This window comes from Eutrigla gurnardus (assembly GCF_963514095.1).
Source record: "Eutrigla gurnardus genome assembly, chromosome: 2".
NCBI lineage: Eukaryota > Metazoa > Chordata > Actinopteri > Perciformes > Triglidae > Eutrigla > Eutrigla gurnardus.
The window spans coordinates 19,504,474-19,521,885 of record NC_139916.1 but is presented as its reverse complement, the minus strand read 5'-3'; the positions used below and the strand labels follow the sequence as shown (position 1 = coordinate 19,521,885).

The following is a 17,412-nucleotide window of genomic DNA, read 5'->3' as shown; positions in this document are numbered from 1 at the left end:
TCATTGAATCTAAATATCATGCCAAGTACATAAGAGAATTACATAAAAATAGACTAATAGAGCTTGTTTATATATATATTTTAAAAGAAGTGCCAAGGAAGGAACTCCCTGAACCCCCAGTTGAGGTTTGGTTTAAGGCCTAAATGTAATGTGTTTATTAACTGGGCCCGGCTTCTTGTTACAGAGCAAAAGTGGCCCCTGGGCAATCTAAGTTGAGTTTCTGCAGAGGTCCTCCCTGTTGTACTCAGGACCAGGACCTGAGCAAGGATCTGAGCTGGACTGAGTCCAATATATTTTATGTGTAATTATGGCTTCGACCCAAATCGATCATGTTGTGCATCTTAATCATCATGTGAGAGAAATGGGATATATGATGCCAGAGTCAGACAGACTCTTTTCAACAACAACTGAATAAAACAGCTAGAGATATTGATGAGTTTACTCAAGCTTTTCATGTAATACTATGATTGTGAGATGCATTGCGTACATTTGTTTTTATAAATTGTGACTTTTGTGTACAGAGTTTGAATCATCTTTCAAATCCTATTAAAACTTGTTCAAAAATGAGTCTGCAGGAGGTATTAAAGATATAACTTGACTTTATTTAAAACTGAAGGTCATCAGTGTCGTCCATCTTTATGGGATTTTGTGTCAATGTTCTTATATTGATGACAAATCAGACTGAAATAATCTCTCAACAACATATATTTGACTTTGTAAGCAAACAAACACAATAAAGCATGTAGCACATCATTAACGAACCCTGCCTTATTATTAGGCATTTCTTTTATCTTTAACAGCAAAAGAAAACATGTTGAAGCACATACACATTTAATACATTCAGAAAGTGAAAAAGACACAAAAATGCAATTGGCATTTGAAACCTCAAAAAAGGAAATCCCAAAATGGGGGTGGGGCCGGAAAAAAAGTGAAGAGTTTAATGGTCAGTTAGTCGGAGTCATCAGTAATATCATCTTGATCCACATCTTCCTTTCCGTTCACAATCTTACTTTCCTCAGAGTCCGACTCCAGGGCCTGATGACAAGCACATGAGAAACATTATGCAAACATGTTGTGCGGAGTATCATTTGGGAGAAACTACATAACACAGGGTCTTGGAAGTGACACCATATCAACGTATATATAGTATCCATATAAAGTCTGGAAATAACAAGTACCTCATCCTCCGACTGGTCCTGAGGCAGCAGTGAACGTTGCTCCTCCTCCTCCTCCTCTTCCTCTTCACTTCCTTGTGACTGCTGGGAAAGAATCTCTTCACCCTGTAGCATATAGTTTGTGTTTGTGTTAGTGAATGACTCAAATATGAACAGAGACATACTAGGACTTCAATAATGTTGTACCTTCAGGTTGCGATTCTTCAAATTGCCAATCCAAAACGCCTCCTGGCAGTTGTTGAGTGTCAGCATGGCCTTCACTCTGTAAACAAACAGCTCGAGGCTCTTCTTTAAGGCTGGCACATGGTTGGTCAGGCTGGTGTCCTGGTGAATCTGAGCGCCAACACATAATGACAAGGCTACGAAGTTAGAGAACACCAGAGCAGAGGTCTTCAATATTTACAGGCCAAGGGTCCCCAAGGCTTATAGTGACCCGGTGGAGGGCCGCCCTATTACATATCTTATATAATTGTGTTCCTTATTAAACCGGGCCAATAACAATGTGTAGTGCAGCCTTTAGTGCCAGGTGTAACAATACTTTGTAACTATGTATGTATACAGTGCTAATACATTAAAATAATAATTGCTGCCAGATTCATATTTTAATTCTATTTTGGCATTTCTACATTATAATTTCTCAGCATAATATTAAACAAATAGAAAGATTTACATTTGCTTAATATAGTTTGTATTCATGTTAAGGTGTATTTTTGGACATATTTCAATTTTAGGAAGAAAAATAGTTTGGGATCAAATCATTTCGGGACCCCTTGCAGTAACTCTGAGGACCTCCTAGGGGTCTGAGGATGAACATGTTTGCTGTGTTTCTCGAGTTCCGCACGACTATAATGTACTTCTGTGTTGGTAGATTTGGCATCAGAACATGCAACAAGACGTCTCCATCTAAAGAAATACAAAAATGAAAATGCGTTGTGATCTGTAGCTACCTTAGAATATCCACACATGTGATGGAGCTGCCGGGTGCTGAGCTGGAAGGTTTTTAGCAGGCTCTGGACATCCTCCTTAAAAAGACAATGCATCATGTTGCATGTTTTTATACAACAACCCAGAATGTTTTTTTTCTGTGCTCAGCGGTTTTCCAGTGCAAACCAACTTTTGAATTGTACAGGGAAGCAGAAGAAGTAAACATGCACTTATAAAGATATAAAGCAAATTATACACATTACAAATTATATCTTCTGAAGGTCTGGGCTTGTATTTTAACATCTATTTGTCTAAATAAGCAACGGCATTAGGAGATTACATTGTTAAGGAGTTAATTAGTAGTCTATAAAAGATGATTGACTTTTGCTTGTATTAAACCAGGAATACGGCTAATTTCATTGAGTAAAGTGTACTTTATTTGTTTGTTGTTTGCCCGTCATGGTCAGCTATTAAAGACTACTGTCTATTTTTCAAAGGTCATTCTCACATACAATTTCACAGACAAATGTTTAGCTTAATATGACATTTACAAGCTGTATTAGGCGACAAAATGCGTCATGCGTACCATGTGCCTTTTGAAACTGTTGTCCAGTAGCGGCATCCCCAACTTCAGAAAAGACTCCAGGAAAAGTCGGCCATACTACCAAAAACATCATTGTAACCAGTTAGTGGAAAGTCACAGCAGTTTCACCCGAATGTGACTTTTTTTTTTCAGCGAACACAACCAACTCACCTTTAGGCAAACATTGAGCACCGGCCTGGAATCAAACGACTGGCGGAACAGATCAGAGGTCAAATACAGGAGCAGATGAGACTGAACTTAAAACACATTTGTTGAAGACTAACACATACATAAAAGATTAGGTGGGACAAAAGTGATGAGATTAAATGATAAAAACCATAAAAGTCGCATGTCTAACTTAAACTGAAATATGCTAAAACGAATCAAGTTCCGTTCTTGGCTGAATGCTGGGAATAGATTATGTCATAAATCAGTAAAAAATTAAATAAAAACAACATTCATAGATGCGAACAAACCTTAACAAGGTTGACCAGGATATGGAAATCTCTGACAGCCAGGCTCCATGTCAGCAGCTTCTCACTCTGAGCCTTGAAGGAGGTGAAATGTTTTTATAGTGAAAACAAACACAATATGATCTCACTTGCGTGAATTATATGAAAAAAGGCAGTTGAGGAGAAACTAACAATTACTTGTGTGCAAAAATAAACTACAGGCTAATCTCAGCTCACAGAATTTGAACAAATCAGCATTCACAAATGTTTAAGAGTGTCATGTTTTGATTTGCCGGTTGAAGTAGATGCAGCAGTGTTTTGTGGCTCTAATAACAGAGCTCCTGTATACAAGAGAACCTAGTGGCTGACCTCAGAGCTGTCACCCATTTTGCTAGCAGGAATCTTCCTGGTGGCCTTTTCCAGCACTGCCATCAACACTTTGTAGAACACCAGGAATGTTTGTCTGGAAAAAAGAGAAAAAGGGATGAAATAATCAACAACTAAACAATAGCCATATGGAGACACTGCTGAGGACTTTGCTCTGAGACAACCGAGCACAACGAACTGCTGGAGACGAGGCTCTACCTGTTGAGAGTGGGCCACGATGCAGAGCTCTCATCTTTTGATGCTTGGAGGAGCTCAGGAATTCCCTTTTCAGCTATTTCCTCCACAGCCTTCAGAACATCAGCGACACGCTCCAGGTAAATTCTGCAGAGAGCAGAAAGACAAACGATAACACACAATCTGTGCTTTATGTATGTGTGAACGCTTCGAGGTGAGTCATAACATGTAACTATGAAAAATGGAGAACAAAAAGAACACTTAATTCATTTAGTGAGCGTCGTTCTGTGGTGGTCACACCATGTCATTTGTAAAATATGACAGTTATTGGCAACATGATTTTTAATTATTACAAAATTTCAACAGGGCGTTTCCACGTTGCAACCTAGTGTTACTTTATGGCCATCATATATACACCGATCCCAATATACAGCATGTGTGATGAACTAAACTCCGTTGCCAGTGTATCAGTACAAGCTACCTCTGGTTGGTTTCTGTACATTTTGCATGTAAATGTTCTTGACATGCAGACTCACCTCAGGAGAGTCTGAAGGGCTTCATTGAATTTGTTCCCTCGCTCATTCCCTCCGCTGGCTGTCAACCAGGCTTGACTCAGGAACTGTTTCGCGAGGGAAGCTTGGAAGAAAAATCAGAAATGTATCATCATGGTTTATTGGATAGCAGACACGTTGATTTAGGGCTTAAGTCGAGACTGACCGGTCTGCTCTCTGTAGGCAGCAGGGTTCCCTCCCTTCTCTGACACAGTGGACAGAAGCTGGAGGAGACACAGGGCTGTGCTGAGGCTTGGCATTGTGCTGCGGAAGTTCACTAGGTACTCAAAGCAGTGCCTAAACAGAGCGAACCGGGGGGGAAATATACATTTGATTCCATGAAAAACTACAAAAAATAGCACATGACGTTATCAGACAATTCTGACAGTAAGAGCTCCTTTTAGAACAAACTGTAAATGTCCCTTTGCTACAGTATATTAAACAATACATGCATCTCTATTGTGTTGTAAAGAGTTGTTCTTTATTCACTTATTTGGAGAATTGTGCCGTTTTAAATGTTATGTTTTTAACAGAGGTCACCAAATACAATTGAATGTGATAAAGAAATAGATCAATAAATAAATACTAAAAAAACATAATATATAGTAATGTATACTGTGCTGCTCTTCGTCATCATCATCACCACCACTCACTTTACAAGCTGCTCCAGGGTCATTTCAGCACTCCCCTCTTTAAGTCGTTCGGCCATCACTCCAAGCGCCTTCTTCAGTAAGCTTCGTTGTCCAGGCTGGCTGAATCCAGACCTGCAGGTACAAAGAGAAGATTTCAGAGACAAAACGAAACCAGAGCCAGACACGTGGACTCTTCCAAAGGCACTCTGACATTTCATAGAGTTATTTTAAAGAGCAGGTCCTCCTCACCAGCTGAAGGTGGTGTTCAGGACCTGCAGGAGCAGCTGGTAGCCTGATGACATCAGCAGGTGCTGCTGGACATCCGTGGCAGGTCCGTCCACAACGCCGTCGTTCTCAGACAGCAGTGTCTGTGGAAATAATGCACAATTGTGTACAAGCACTGAGCAAACCTTTTAGAGATAACTGGACAAAAAGAGATTAGGTCTTCATTCACACCTGCAGGGGTTTTACCTGAAAATAGTTGTGGCAGTTCTCCAGGTGTGAGCAGAGGGCAGGCAGCAGCTGGACGCAGCAGGAAGCAATATCCTTAGAGTTCCTCTGTTGGAGATGGGAGAATCCAACGCTCTTATCGCTCTTTCCCTGCACAAGAAAATACGTCATTAAGTTTTGTCTCATAAGCCTGCATATTCCTTTAGACGGATTCAGAAAATGTACTTTCTCCAGAACTCTAAGAAAACAAAAATGAATATTGAAAACTGTCGTTCCCCAGACATTGTTAAACAGGTCTAAGACCTGCACACACTCACAAGTAGTGAGCTTTCATAACTTGTCTGATCTGCATTAGCTAACTTTTTGTTGTACCTTGAAGAAAGGAGGTCTCTTGGCAGGGGCAGCTGTCAGACTGAACTCCACTTTGCGAAGCATATCCTCCAGCAGGAACACCAGCTCAGCAGGACCCAGCAGAACCTCCTCCCGCACCTCATTCACAGATGAATAGTGGAGGAGATGTAACAACAACCTTTGTATTGATATATGTGGTGCATATGTTTGTGCAATAGATTAAAGCGGCATAAAAACATTCCGTTCATGAGAACCTGAATTAATCCCCATACTTTCAAAAATGGATGTCAGATTTCAGAATGAGATTTCAGAAGCAAGACTTGATTAAATACAATATCAGATGACAGTCTGAACAAGGCCCAGACATAAAAACATGGGAAAAAAACATGATATTAAAAAATAATTTAAAAAATCAATAATTTCATAAAAAATCCTATAAAAGGCCTACCCTCTTTCAAAAGAAAACTTCCTATTTCTTACCTTGGTGTGAAGATCAGAGTCTAGAAGTGAGCGGGACAGCAAGCCACACTGCAGCACACTAAGCACCTCTATGTCCAGCTCCCTAAAAAAGGGTCTGTAGGAAACCAGGCTGACACCTGGCCGGATCTCTTTCTCTTTCTCTTTTTCCGGCTGCTCCTTTAACACAAGGAGAATAACATTTGAACTTTTGTTACATTAAAAAAAAAGAGATTAATACAAGAGGTCACGGTTTACCTGCTGAGTTTTTTGTGCTTCAGTCGTCTCCTCAAGCTGAGAGCTGCCCTCTGAGGAACTCTTCCCCGGGGCCTTCCTCTTCTTTCCCGTTCCATCTAAAATCACATACGTGAGTTAGACAGTTATGTAACTTTTTATACCCTTATTCAGAGAGATTGGTTACCTTTCTTTGCCTTATTCACAGAAGCAGCAGAACTAAGTGCAACCCCATCTGTGCTCTCTCCATCGAAGTTGGCAACAGGTGGAACAAAGCCGGGTGTGTCTGAAACAGAGGAAAATATACATTATTTCAAAAACCTTAACACTACGTGGCATAATGATAGCTTTTGATATACCCAGTATGGATGGATGAAACCTCACCTGCCAAAGCACTCTCCAACAGTGTTTGAAGGTATGTGATGTTCTGCAGACGGGTCATCACTTTCATCTTCATATCAGTTTCTTTTTGTCCACAGAATGCGTTGACGACCTATCAGAAAACAGCAGTAAGACACTGCTTTAGTCCCATATGTTGCCTACTTTTCAGAAAAGTTTTGCAAAAAAACTCAACCACATGCAGTGACCTCTCTGAACCAGTTGATGGTGTGAAACAGCAAAGTACAGAGGAACTCCCTCTCAGCTTTTGACAGGCTCTGCATTTTCTCTACAACATCCATGTCTGTCAGGATCAGAGGGCAGCCTGCATTCCAGCAAACAGAAACACACGGACACAAATACGTTTACAACCACAGAGATGAGAACAAACTGGTTTCCAGGAGACGTGTGTTATTTTCCACTTCCTCACCCAGCAGGCCGTCGATGTCCTCCAGGTCTCCCTGGTGTTGTTTCTGTTCACAGAGTCTCAGGAGGCGGAAAAATGGAGACAGGCAGAGAGGAGACACTCGCCTGCCCCCGCAAAAATACATAGAGGGACAGGTCAAACACGTCGCTGTTTACGTTGCATGTTTGTAAGCTGCTACAAAATAAAAATTGTTAATATGACTCTACTGCCAGTGAAATACATGATTTGTTTGGAGGTGGTGAGAGTGGGTTGACTCACTTGTGTGCTTTCTCGGTTTGACTCTGCTGCTCCCCTTTATTCTGGATGTCGTTGGCCAGTACAGGCAGCAGGTTGATGGCAATGTGTCCCGGACTATCCTCCTCCAGGTTGTACATCTCACGGGGCGGAAAGGGAAAGGGACTGAGATAGGCAGACAGGAAGGTTTAATGACAGCAGGAATACCTCCATGTTAAAACGAGTGAATTCTTATGCGGCCGGCTGTCCATCACTAACCCAGAGATTTCAGGCCCGAGATCCACCACAAAGTCGTTCTGGAAGTCATCCAGGACACTCCCTGCAATGTTTTCCTGTTGTTAGGAGAGTAACATAACCGGAATTTTTAGTCATGCCTTTGTGGCGTCTTACATTAGATGCATGTCAAAAAGATTATAAATGAGGCGATAGTAGGAGCTATTAAGATAGGACGTATGGTAAACATACCTGCACCTGTGGGTCCAGAGTAGAGCTCAGGACCAGGTTGGCCATTTCATCATAGTACAGAGCTGCAGCCTCAGGTGAACTTTCACTGCTGGACTTCACCAGCTCCAACAGGGCTGTCACCTGCAATAAGAGAAACACGCAGACATAAAGATAAAGACCAGACACCTTCAGTTACAATCACTGTACTCTGGCAGGTGGAACAGGAATGGAAATAATCAAATCTTAACTCATAATAATAAAGTGCCTTATTATAGTTTGTGTCAGGAGGATTTCTTTTTACTGATATGATGTTCTTGTTGACATTTTCCACAGTGAGGTTTAGTTACTGAAGAGAAAACTCGTAGCTGAATCAAGACACCGACTCTGTACATGAGTCAGCAGTTTGAGCACAGGCTCACAGCCACATAATGAAGGATCATTTATTTACTCCAAATAGTGCCCTGAGACGGTACTGACCCTACCCAAACCCCCCTCGGTAGCAAATGGACATTACATAAAAGGTGGACATATGTTTGGCTATGCAAAATTACGAGGCAAGGGATATTGAAATAAAAATAAACAAAAGAAATATCCTTGCAACACACGCATTCTTTGCATTTTAATAGCTAATATGTACCTGTCTGAGTGTCTCCTGGGGTAATGAACCATTCTGTGACTCCTTCACTTTAAGCCTGGGGGGGGGGGGGGGGGGGGGGGGGGGGGGGGGCAGAGAGTGTGATCAAGACAAAGTGCCAGAACAAACAAGGAAAATGTGGCTTACACCTGTGAGTAACACCCTTTACCTGACGGCCCCCATGCTGCCTACAATCATGACGGCACCAATGATGCCAATACGCTTGTACTTGGGCACGGTGCTGGAAAGCTGTTTGCGGATCACTATGTGCATGTCATCCTGAGGGGAGAGAGCCAGGTCAGCAGGTGTGAGGATGACAACAAATGGCAGCACAGCCAATGGGCGAAAAGGACTGAATCATCTTGTGAACGTGCACCTGGATGTGAGATCCCTGCTGCTGTTGCCCGAAGGCCAGTCGGCTCAAAAGGTGGAAGAGTCTGCGGATCTGCTGGGGTGTGAGGTTGTCCATGTAGTCTAAGATTCCCTGAATCAAACATTATTCTCAGTTAAAACCTAAACCAAACACTTTGATACAAAACCTTTGTAAGAAAGCCACATGTCGCTCTGCTAGCTCAGATTCCACTTCTACCTCGCTAGGAATGACGTTTTCTTTTCAAGAGGTGTGATTGGTTGATCCAGAAAGACTAAATCAATTCTAAGTGACAATGGGCATAGAATGGACAGCGAAATCGATTAATTATGAATATAATATTATGTAACGAACATGTCTGTTGACTAAATTGTAAGCCATAGGCCTACTTTAAAATAAGTATGCAATGTTTGAAAACACAGGTAGACTTTTCACATTCTGACAGTTGATCGTTTATGTTACCATGCTGGTAATTTCAGTACTTTATTATGATTTATTAACAGGGGAAAATGTCTCAACTTCCATCAGTTTCAGTGATTACTAACCAGTATATATAGTAGCGACATCGGCCGGCATGTAAATCTACAAACCAGCGAACACTGTTGAATTTTACACTTTTTTGTGCTTTGATCACTTTCATTTCTGGCGCTATTGTGTTGGGTGCAGAATGCACTTCTATTGAGATGGACCACAAAGATTATCCTGCACCATCTAATCTGTAGCGCTTCATTATCTCATTCAGCGTTTGAGAATATTTCTCCGATCTTTGTCTTTCTACTATTTTCACCTATGCTTCAGAAACTCTTATGTCTCTTAAAAGTCCTCCCCACTCCTGCACTACAGTATTATCACCTTAGGAGCTCTCTTAAGGGCTAAGGTGCTTTGTGAATCACTTTTATCTTCATCTTGTCTAAACTGTAAGGAAAAATTCTAAGAAAACATAGGCATAATACTAAGAATTATTAGGCTTTATGAATATGGCCTCAAATTTGTAAAACGTGATCCTGATTCTGCAGAGTTGCAAGATTCTGCAAGTTTTCCTTGAGGTCCTGAGTCCTTGAGTAATTTATACATTTTCAAACTTTGGATATATGGATAATTTCCTTACCTTGACAAAAACTGCATACAGGGCCATTTTTGTGGGTTTTTCCGTTACAAGGCCGCAGAGCAGCTCCAGAGCCATGTCCACCTCCCCACCCACACCACTGCACACATGGGTCACCAAAGAGCCCACCACCTCCTATAAAACATAATCCAGGATGGAATTAAAATGACACAGGTGCAATAAAACCCCAAAAAGATCAATTTGCATATGCACAATTTAAAAAGGCCAAACGCACCTGTTGGCAGTAAGAGTCAAATGCTATGAATGAGTGTCGGTACATGTGTCCACCGAAAGGCACCACACAGGGGTCAGGGGAGCGCAACAAACTCTGAGCCAGAGCCAGGATGGACGGGAAATAGCCTCTCATGACCTAGAGCATCATCATGAATGAATTAACATTAACATTAATTATAGAGTATAGAAAGATAAAATTCTCTGTGCTCCTGACATTATATTTAAACGTTTATACATCTGCGGACTGACCCACCTGAGCGTAGTCCCTGAAGGTCTTCTGGAGCAGAGCCTCCTGGATCAGTCCAGTCCTCACTTTCAACTTCAGCACCCTCTCCGCCGCCCGACGGCTCTGGTTGGCATTGATGGAGTGGAGGATGAACAGCACCAGCAGATCTATTACCTGACATGGCACGGCACATGTTAACGAGAGACAGCGTCACATTCCCACACACACGTAAACATGACACATAAAAATACATCTCTTACATGATTTTAAAATGCCAAACTTTGTGACTGGTTTTGATGATAACACTATGGTTTATGCTAATATATAATAGAAAGCCAGACTTACAACTGCTGTCAAAATTTATAGATTCTTTTTTTTTTTTTTACAATTTTTCTTAATTTTATAGACCTGGATTTTATAGACATTTAGACTACATTTACACTAAACAATTTATGAGGGGATACCCTGAACTCACCTTGTGGCCCTCCTCTTCGTCCACGGATTCTATTGACTAATGAAAAACAACACATGTTCAGAAAGAAACACTGAAATTGAGAAGAAGTCTTTATCAATAAATGAATGGAAGAGGGCTTGAATACTGAATTCATTTCCCACCTTGATCCAAGCCTCAGATATCATTTTTTGGAATCTCACTGCTGACTTGATGCCATCCAATATCAATGCAACGCTGTCCTGGCTGCTGCCAGCTGCTGCTGTGGAAGTGGACCTGTTCCAAAATCACATTAGATTAAATTTACAAGAATAAAGTTGTATCAAAATCCTACTGGCCTACTTCAAACAGATTCCTGAATAAATATTATTGGCAGGTGTGGCTGAGAGTTGTCTTACGCTGCTGATCCTTTGCTCTTCATGCAGCTCTGGGAGGCCTGCAGCACAGGAGGGAGGACACACTGCTCCAACTCCAGCTTTTTACGAAGATTACACACCACCTACACACAGGAAAAACACACATGCCACATTTTTTAATTAAATGTAAGAGACATAAAGAGCACAATGACTACCTTGTGTTTTAAAAATGCAAAAAGAGGTGGACGTGACTCTGAGATCTGACCTCGTATGCGTCAGAGGCCGAGACCGAATGCAGGATAAACTTGACCACCACAGGTAGGTCCTCCAGTTGCACAGCAGCCAAAGTGGCCATAACGGCTCCACGGACCTGATGGAGAGTTACAGGTAACAACACAGCAACATTCACTTGGCCTTTAATAATTCACCAAAATAAGTGCGAGAATCTGTGTGTGTGTTACCTCAGTGAGTAGTGAGGAAGTGAGGTTCAGACTGGAGAGGGCATCCAGGATGGGCACAGTCAACTGAGTGTTCTCTTGGAGTAAAGAGCTACAGAGTACGGGGATGAAAATGGTAGTAAGTAAAACCAGCAACCGTGAAACCACACATCAGGACCAGAGATCTGTAGATTCACTGGACATACTTGAGCTCTCTGGCTATATCGTTGTGCTGGGAGTCTTCCAGTATCTCCGGCAGGCTGGTAATGATGTCACGCTGAACCTCCACTGGCGCTACTGACACCAGCTCCATGAGCTTCGCTGCCAACGACTGCAATAACAGGTCACAAAGAGGGGAGAAATGAACACATCACCATCTAGACATGAGGGAGGAACCCGTGATTGTAGGTCTGATGGAGCAGGTCTGGAAAAATAACAACTTAGAGGCTGGAACCAGCCCGACATACAGTCCATGCAACCTATCATCATAGAAATGACTACCTTGCTGTCCACAATTCGGTCGAGCCATTTCAGCTGGTTAACAATTGTGTGAGGAATACTGAGTCCTCCATCACCAGTGCTGGGAGGGACAGAACAAGACAACGATGATGAGACAACGTCAAAAAGTGTCAAATGCTAAAATGCTGTAAAGTGACGAAATACTGACCTATCGAACATAAATTCAGGAAGTTTCTCGAGCAATGTGTTAATGATGAAGGTCTATATGGAAAAAGAAAAGAAGATTTTCCTGTGAGACCTTATTGTTAAAAGGTCAAAGGTAAAGCAGTTGTCTTTGGAAGAATCTATGCAGAGAATCTGACCTGCAGCATCTCAATCCCCAACAACATGCGTAGCAGGCTTTCCTGGAACGAGCTGACACAACTGCAACACAGATGAAAACATGTCAGCATGTCACACCATACCGGCAACTTCCCACACAGGTTTGGTCTTGGTGGTAACTGTGCATTGTGTGTGTTTGTAACAGTCACCCGGAGTCTCCATCAGACAACCGTGGGACACATGGAAGAAGGCAGTTCCTAAAGCGCTCAGTGTCCTCAATATGGGACTCCAGTCCAGCAGTGAATTCCTGTACAATCTGAGCAAAGACATTTCAGTGAAACGTAATAATAATGATAATGAGGATTTTGTGAAGGGGTGGTGTACAGCCTGTACTCACCCCGGGGTATCTGGGACTCTTCTGGAGTTGTTTCTGTATCCTCTTTTGGAAAACTACTTGGTCGACGGCTAAAGGGGAAACCATAAAGGACAAGAAAAATCAGAAGTTACCTCATTTTTAAACCTAATTTCATGGTTTGTTTTGAAACTGGGACGGAGTTCATGTTTACCGATCTCATTGGATGTGCCACCTTGTTTCAACGTGACACCAGCCTCACGAAGGAAGACTCCAAATACACTTTGGTTTGTCTCTTCTGGAGGAGGGTCCTTTGATTGGCGGCCGGTGTTGCGACTCTTCTTTGCCTCTACGGAGAGAAGTGAATCAAACTTTACAGAGGGGAGCGGGACATGGTGTTTGGTGTGTTGGTGAGATCACATCAGTGTGACGTCATGCAGTGGTCCTGTCAGATGATGTCATACTCATGTGACACTGATTTTACTCTGCTCTCTAGGAAACCCCATAGAGACGCATAGCTATAAAAACTGTGATGTTACTTTCAATAAAACAACTTACTAGTGGTCGTAGTTGTTCCCTCTCCCTTGTCCACAGAGGGGCGCCGCTTTTTACGCATCATCTGATGAAACAAGGGGACAGAATGTGTTTGTTAGCTAACGTTAGAGAGCAGGCTAGCATCAACGGTAGCTAACCACCAAACGGTTTGTTAAAACAAAGTGAATGTCACAGGGACCCTACGACGCAACAGCAAATTAACCGACTGTAGTGAGAGTATTAGGTAGTCCAAGGATGCAATAACTAACAGACACGACGCACTTTAAGTAGGAGACGTTGTATCGACATTATATGAGAAATGCTAGAAGAGAGACATACGTTTTAATAGACGAATCGATCCACAGACGAGCAAACTACAAAACAAACTTCCGCGCCAAAGACATTTGCACGTCATCAACCAGTTAGGGACCATCATCCGGGAGTGTATGAACAGAGAGCGGTAGCTATGAATAATCCCTCGTCTGAGAACAACCACATAAGTGACTTTATATCAACTACTTTTAAACAATTATATATGTTTTGGATACCTTTGTTTTGGATACCTTTGCTTTATAAAATTGGTCTTTAACGCGGTCCGTCGTTCAACACTATAACTGCTACAGCACGTTCTAGACGGTCTCTAACTTTCTAGCATACGGCGGCGTGTTTATAGAAACACCGTGTCCGTTGTTGGGCGGGGTTAGACCTCTGTCGGCGTGAACGGACAGACTCTCTTTCTGGGATACGCCATGGAGGGAAACATGCGCAACACCAGAGCGCAGTACCGGTTCATCTAGCTCGAAGAGTGTACTTTTACGTCGAGCGGTTTCACTGCCTTCACTTCCCTTTTCGCCTCGCTTGGTTTACAACAGTAATACAACAGTAATAACGTTAGCCCAATTCCAATTATTTCGTCACGTTTCATTGCATCTGCGGAGAATTCCCACCAGAAAAACTGAAAATACACAAAATAGCTAAAAATGACGAAATTAAATATTAATGACAAGACAACATTGTAATTTACCGAATTAAAGTTATGAAATAGGATGTTAAATTGAGAGACTAAATTCATGTTATGATATGTATAATTATATAAGCGGCTTGGTCAAAGTGTTGACTGGTGTCTCTCTACTTCATATTAATCTGATGTCCGTGGGAACGTTCAAATCGCGTCCGACGGGCTGCAGGGTGTGAACTATTTTGACAGCTAATACAAGATCTTTGACCATATTCAGCGACGTTTGCTCAAGGAGACTTGAAGAGAAGACAAGAGTGACAGAGTCGGAAGGGAAGGCATCAGTGTCACTTTGAGTAAAGGGAATCGGTATCGAGAATGGCTGCGAAATTCTACGACCTATCGGCCAAACTGTTGACCGGAGAACCATTTAATTTCTCCTCTCTGAAGGGCAAAGTAGTCCTCATCGAGAATGTGGCGTCTCTCTGAGGTACGACCACCAGGGATTACACCCAGATGAACGAGCTCCACGAGCGGTACGCCGGCAAGGGGCTCGTTATCCTGGGAGTGCCCTGTAACCAGTTCGGTCACCAGGTGAGGAAATGAACTTTATTGTCACCAACTCTGCTGACTTTTGTTCTTGTTTTCTTTGACACCCAACAGTGATTTTTCTCCAACTTTTACAACTATTGTAAATTATATTTAATTTGTAATTTCCTTAAATGGAAGGATTTTCGTTCCTGTTTTAGACTTGTTTTATACATCCAAGTGGCTTGTTTGAGGTTTAGCTTTGTATTTTTTGTAAGTTGGTGCGTGTATGCTATATAGGGTATGTTTTTTTATGATACATAATAGAAACAAAATCTGGTGCCTCATTTAGTTACTGTAGAGAAGTAGTTTGGCAATAAGTAATGATTATGAAAGAGGAAATTGCGTTACTGTTAGTGGGTTACCAAACACCTAACAAAAAGGCTCTGCTTCAACATTCAATGAACATTGTGTCATTTATTAACACACCTTGTTATGGCTTGTTCAAATAATCAGCAGGAAGCTCAACCGTCTAGGAGAGCAGTTCCTTCTGTTGAAGTGATAAGAATATAGCCTGAGGTAAAACCTGAAAAACCCAAGTCAAACAGTGGGCCAACGACCTGGTAAAATAGTTAAATAGTCATCATATTATGTATTACTCTTTTTTTTTCTCTCAACAATTTAAACCTGAGTGAGGATGGTTGTGTGGTGTTGACATTGTAATGTTGGACAGCTGAACAAGACTTGTTTCAACTCCAAACCTTTATTGTCCATGACAATCTCTGCTGACCACGTCTCACAGAACATTTTCTGTAATACATGTGTATAAGTACTATTGCCATGTCAGTCTTTATCAAGGAAACTTCTTCTAGGGATCTGAACCCGTCTACTTCCTCAAATGTCTATAATCACACATCACCTTCTCATCAACCCATGCAGGAGAACTGCAAGAATGAGGAAATCCTCTCGTCTCTGAAGTATGTCCGTCCTGGAAATGGCTTTGAGCCCAAGTTTCAGCTCCTGGAGAAAGTGGACGTGAACGGGAAAGATGCCCATCCCCTGTTCATGTTCCTGAGGGAGAAGCTCCCGTTCCCCAGCGACGAGCCCGCCGCCCTGATGAATGACCCCAAGTGCATCATCTGGAGCCCAGTCTGCAGGAACGACGTCGCCTGGAACTTTGAGAAGTTCCTCATCGGGCCGGATGGAGTGCCGTTCAAGCGCTACAGCAGGAGGTTCCTCACCAGCGGTATTGAGGGAGACATCAAGAAGCTCCTCAGCCAGGCCAACTAAAGAAGCAGTCCTCCAAAATGTTGTTCACTCATCCCACTCGCAGAAGATGTGTGTCACCATCAGGTCATCAGGGGAAACACCTTTGGGCTCACTGTTTTTCCCTCCACAGCTTCTGTAGATGATGTACAACCTTTCCAGGCCACCTGTGCTCTCATGTACACACCAGCTGCGTTCTGTTCTTTTACTACATGAAGGCATCCTCCGAAGCCAAGCTTGTTGTGAGGGGGTTATCTGATGAAACGTAAAAGGCTGAATGTTTTCAGCTGCATTGTGTGCATGTAAAACACAGCTGTGGTTTCATGTATCAAGAGGACCAATAAATGTATTTTTCCATTTACCTGACTGCCTCTCAGTGAAATTATGGTGTTAAAGGACACAATTAGACCTGTAAAAATAAATGAAAACATGATGTGGCATGAGGGTCCCATATTTAGATTTTTTTTTTTAAACATTTGAATAACTTTTGCAATCCTGTGTTTACAGTGTGAGCACTACTGGAGCTGTGCCAGTGCTACAGATCAGCGTTCATGTCGAAACTAGTCACCATAAAATCAAGGTTGCATCACCTGCCAATAAAAGATAATTCTTTTAATTTTTAATTAATTTTACAATAGCTATTCACAACTACCACAGACATTAAGCCTGCTTTGTTAAGTGTCACAGCTTATTGCAGTATTGTGTATATATATATATTTTTGTGCATGCAATTAGTTCAAACAAACCACCTTGTTGAGACTTCCAGTCTTTATTGTACTTTGAATTCAAATATTTCTGTTAAAAACAAATACTGTAGATATTGGCAATAAGATAAATATGAGGACAAGAATTTATACACCTATTTTCAATAGTGTGATTATTTACATGTTTGAGTTGTTTTTGAGTTTGATTTGGGTAAAACAGGACTTGCTGCATTTGGCAGCTGGATTTTGTTTTCAACAAAGTATCTAAGATTACAAATATGATTTTAAAGCTTTTCTAGGCATAGGCTTAAATTATTATATTTAGGTAGTCATCGCTGAACACCATGGGCAGGACCGACCAGCAAAAAGGGCACTTGGAGACCCTTCATATCAACATGCTGCAATGCAACAAAATGCAGATTTATGCCACAGAACAAGAGTTATAGACCCATTAAGTACTAAATGCCATCTGATTTCACTCCAAGACCCTCAAGAAGACCCTCATGAGTATAAGCTGATGTATTTTATACTCAGTCACATTCATACAGAAACCTATTATAACCTGGGATAATTGTGTGCCTGTGAAGACCCCATGAAGATACAACAACGGGATTCTTCTCTCATCCTA

General features: G+C 41.8%; 2 protein-coding genes across 3 annotated transcripts; one reads left to right on the top strand and one right to left on the bottom strand.

Moving 5' to 3' along the window:
* Positions 1-610: 610 nt before the first annotated feature.
* fancd2 (FA complementation group D2) lies at positions 611-13,733 on the bottom strand. Of its 2 annotated transcripts, none has more exons than XM_084026452.1 (44): positions 13,671-13,733; positions 13,356-13,416; positions 13,012-13,146; positions 12,843-12,910; positions 12,655-12,761; positions 12,487-12,547; positions 12,333-12,385; positions 12,167-12,245; positions 11,872-11,996; positions 11,690-11,777; positions 11,494-11,598; positions 11,271-11,371; positions 11,037-11,148; positions 10,897-10,932; positions 10,449-10,595; positions 10,197-10,331; positions 9,965-10,096; positions 8,863-8,970; positions 8,656-8,765; positions 8,490-8,544; positions 7,874-7,993; positions 7,667-7,740; positions 7,433-7,573; positions 7,178-7,278; positions 6,957-7,072; positions 6,754-6,862; positions 6,557-6,655; positions 6,394-6,488; positions 6,160-6,315; positions 5,701-5,817; positions 5,350-5,478; positions 5,128-5,246; positions 4,900-5,010; positions 4,413-4,543; positions 4,232-4,331; positions 3,720-3,842; positions 3,504-3,597; positions 3,159-3,230; positions 2,854-2,892; positions 2,686-2,760; positions 2,123-2,197; positions 1,362-1,508; positions 1,179-1,280; positions 611-1,035 (listed from the first exon to the last, which is right to left on the bottom strand). In XM_084026452.1, the coding sequence occupies exons 2-44, from the start codon at positions 13,414-13,416 to the stop codon at positions 949-951; spliced, it is 4,350 nt and encodes a 1,449-aa protein (XP_083882578.1). In that variant the 5' UTR covers positions 13,671-13,733; the 3' UTR covers positions 611-948. The 2 variants fall into 2 exon arrangements, with proteins under 2 accessions (XP_083882578.1, XP_083882579.1); XM_084026453.1 differs by having other exon boundaries at positions 11,274-11,371.
* Positions 13,734-14,606: 873 nt separating this feature from the next.
* On the top strand, positions 14,607-16,441 carry gpx1b (glutathione peroxidase 1b). Its single transcript, XM_084040137.1, has 2 exons — positions 14,607-14,880; positions 15,754-16,441. Exons 1-2 carry the CDS (start codon positions 14,665-14,667, stop codon positions 16,102-16,104), a joined length of 567 nt encoding a protein of 188 aa, XP_083896263.1. The 5' UTR covers positions 14,607-14,664; the 3' UTR covers positions 16,105-16,441.
* The last annotated feature ends 971 nt before the right edge of the window (positions 16,442-17,412 follow it).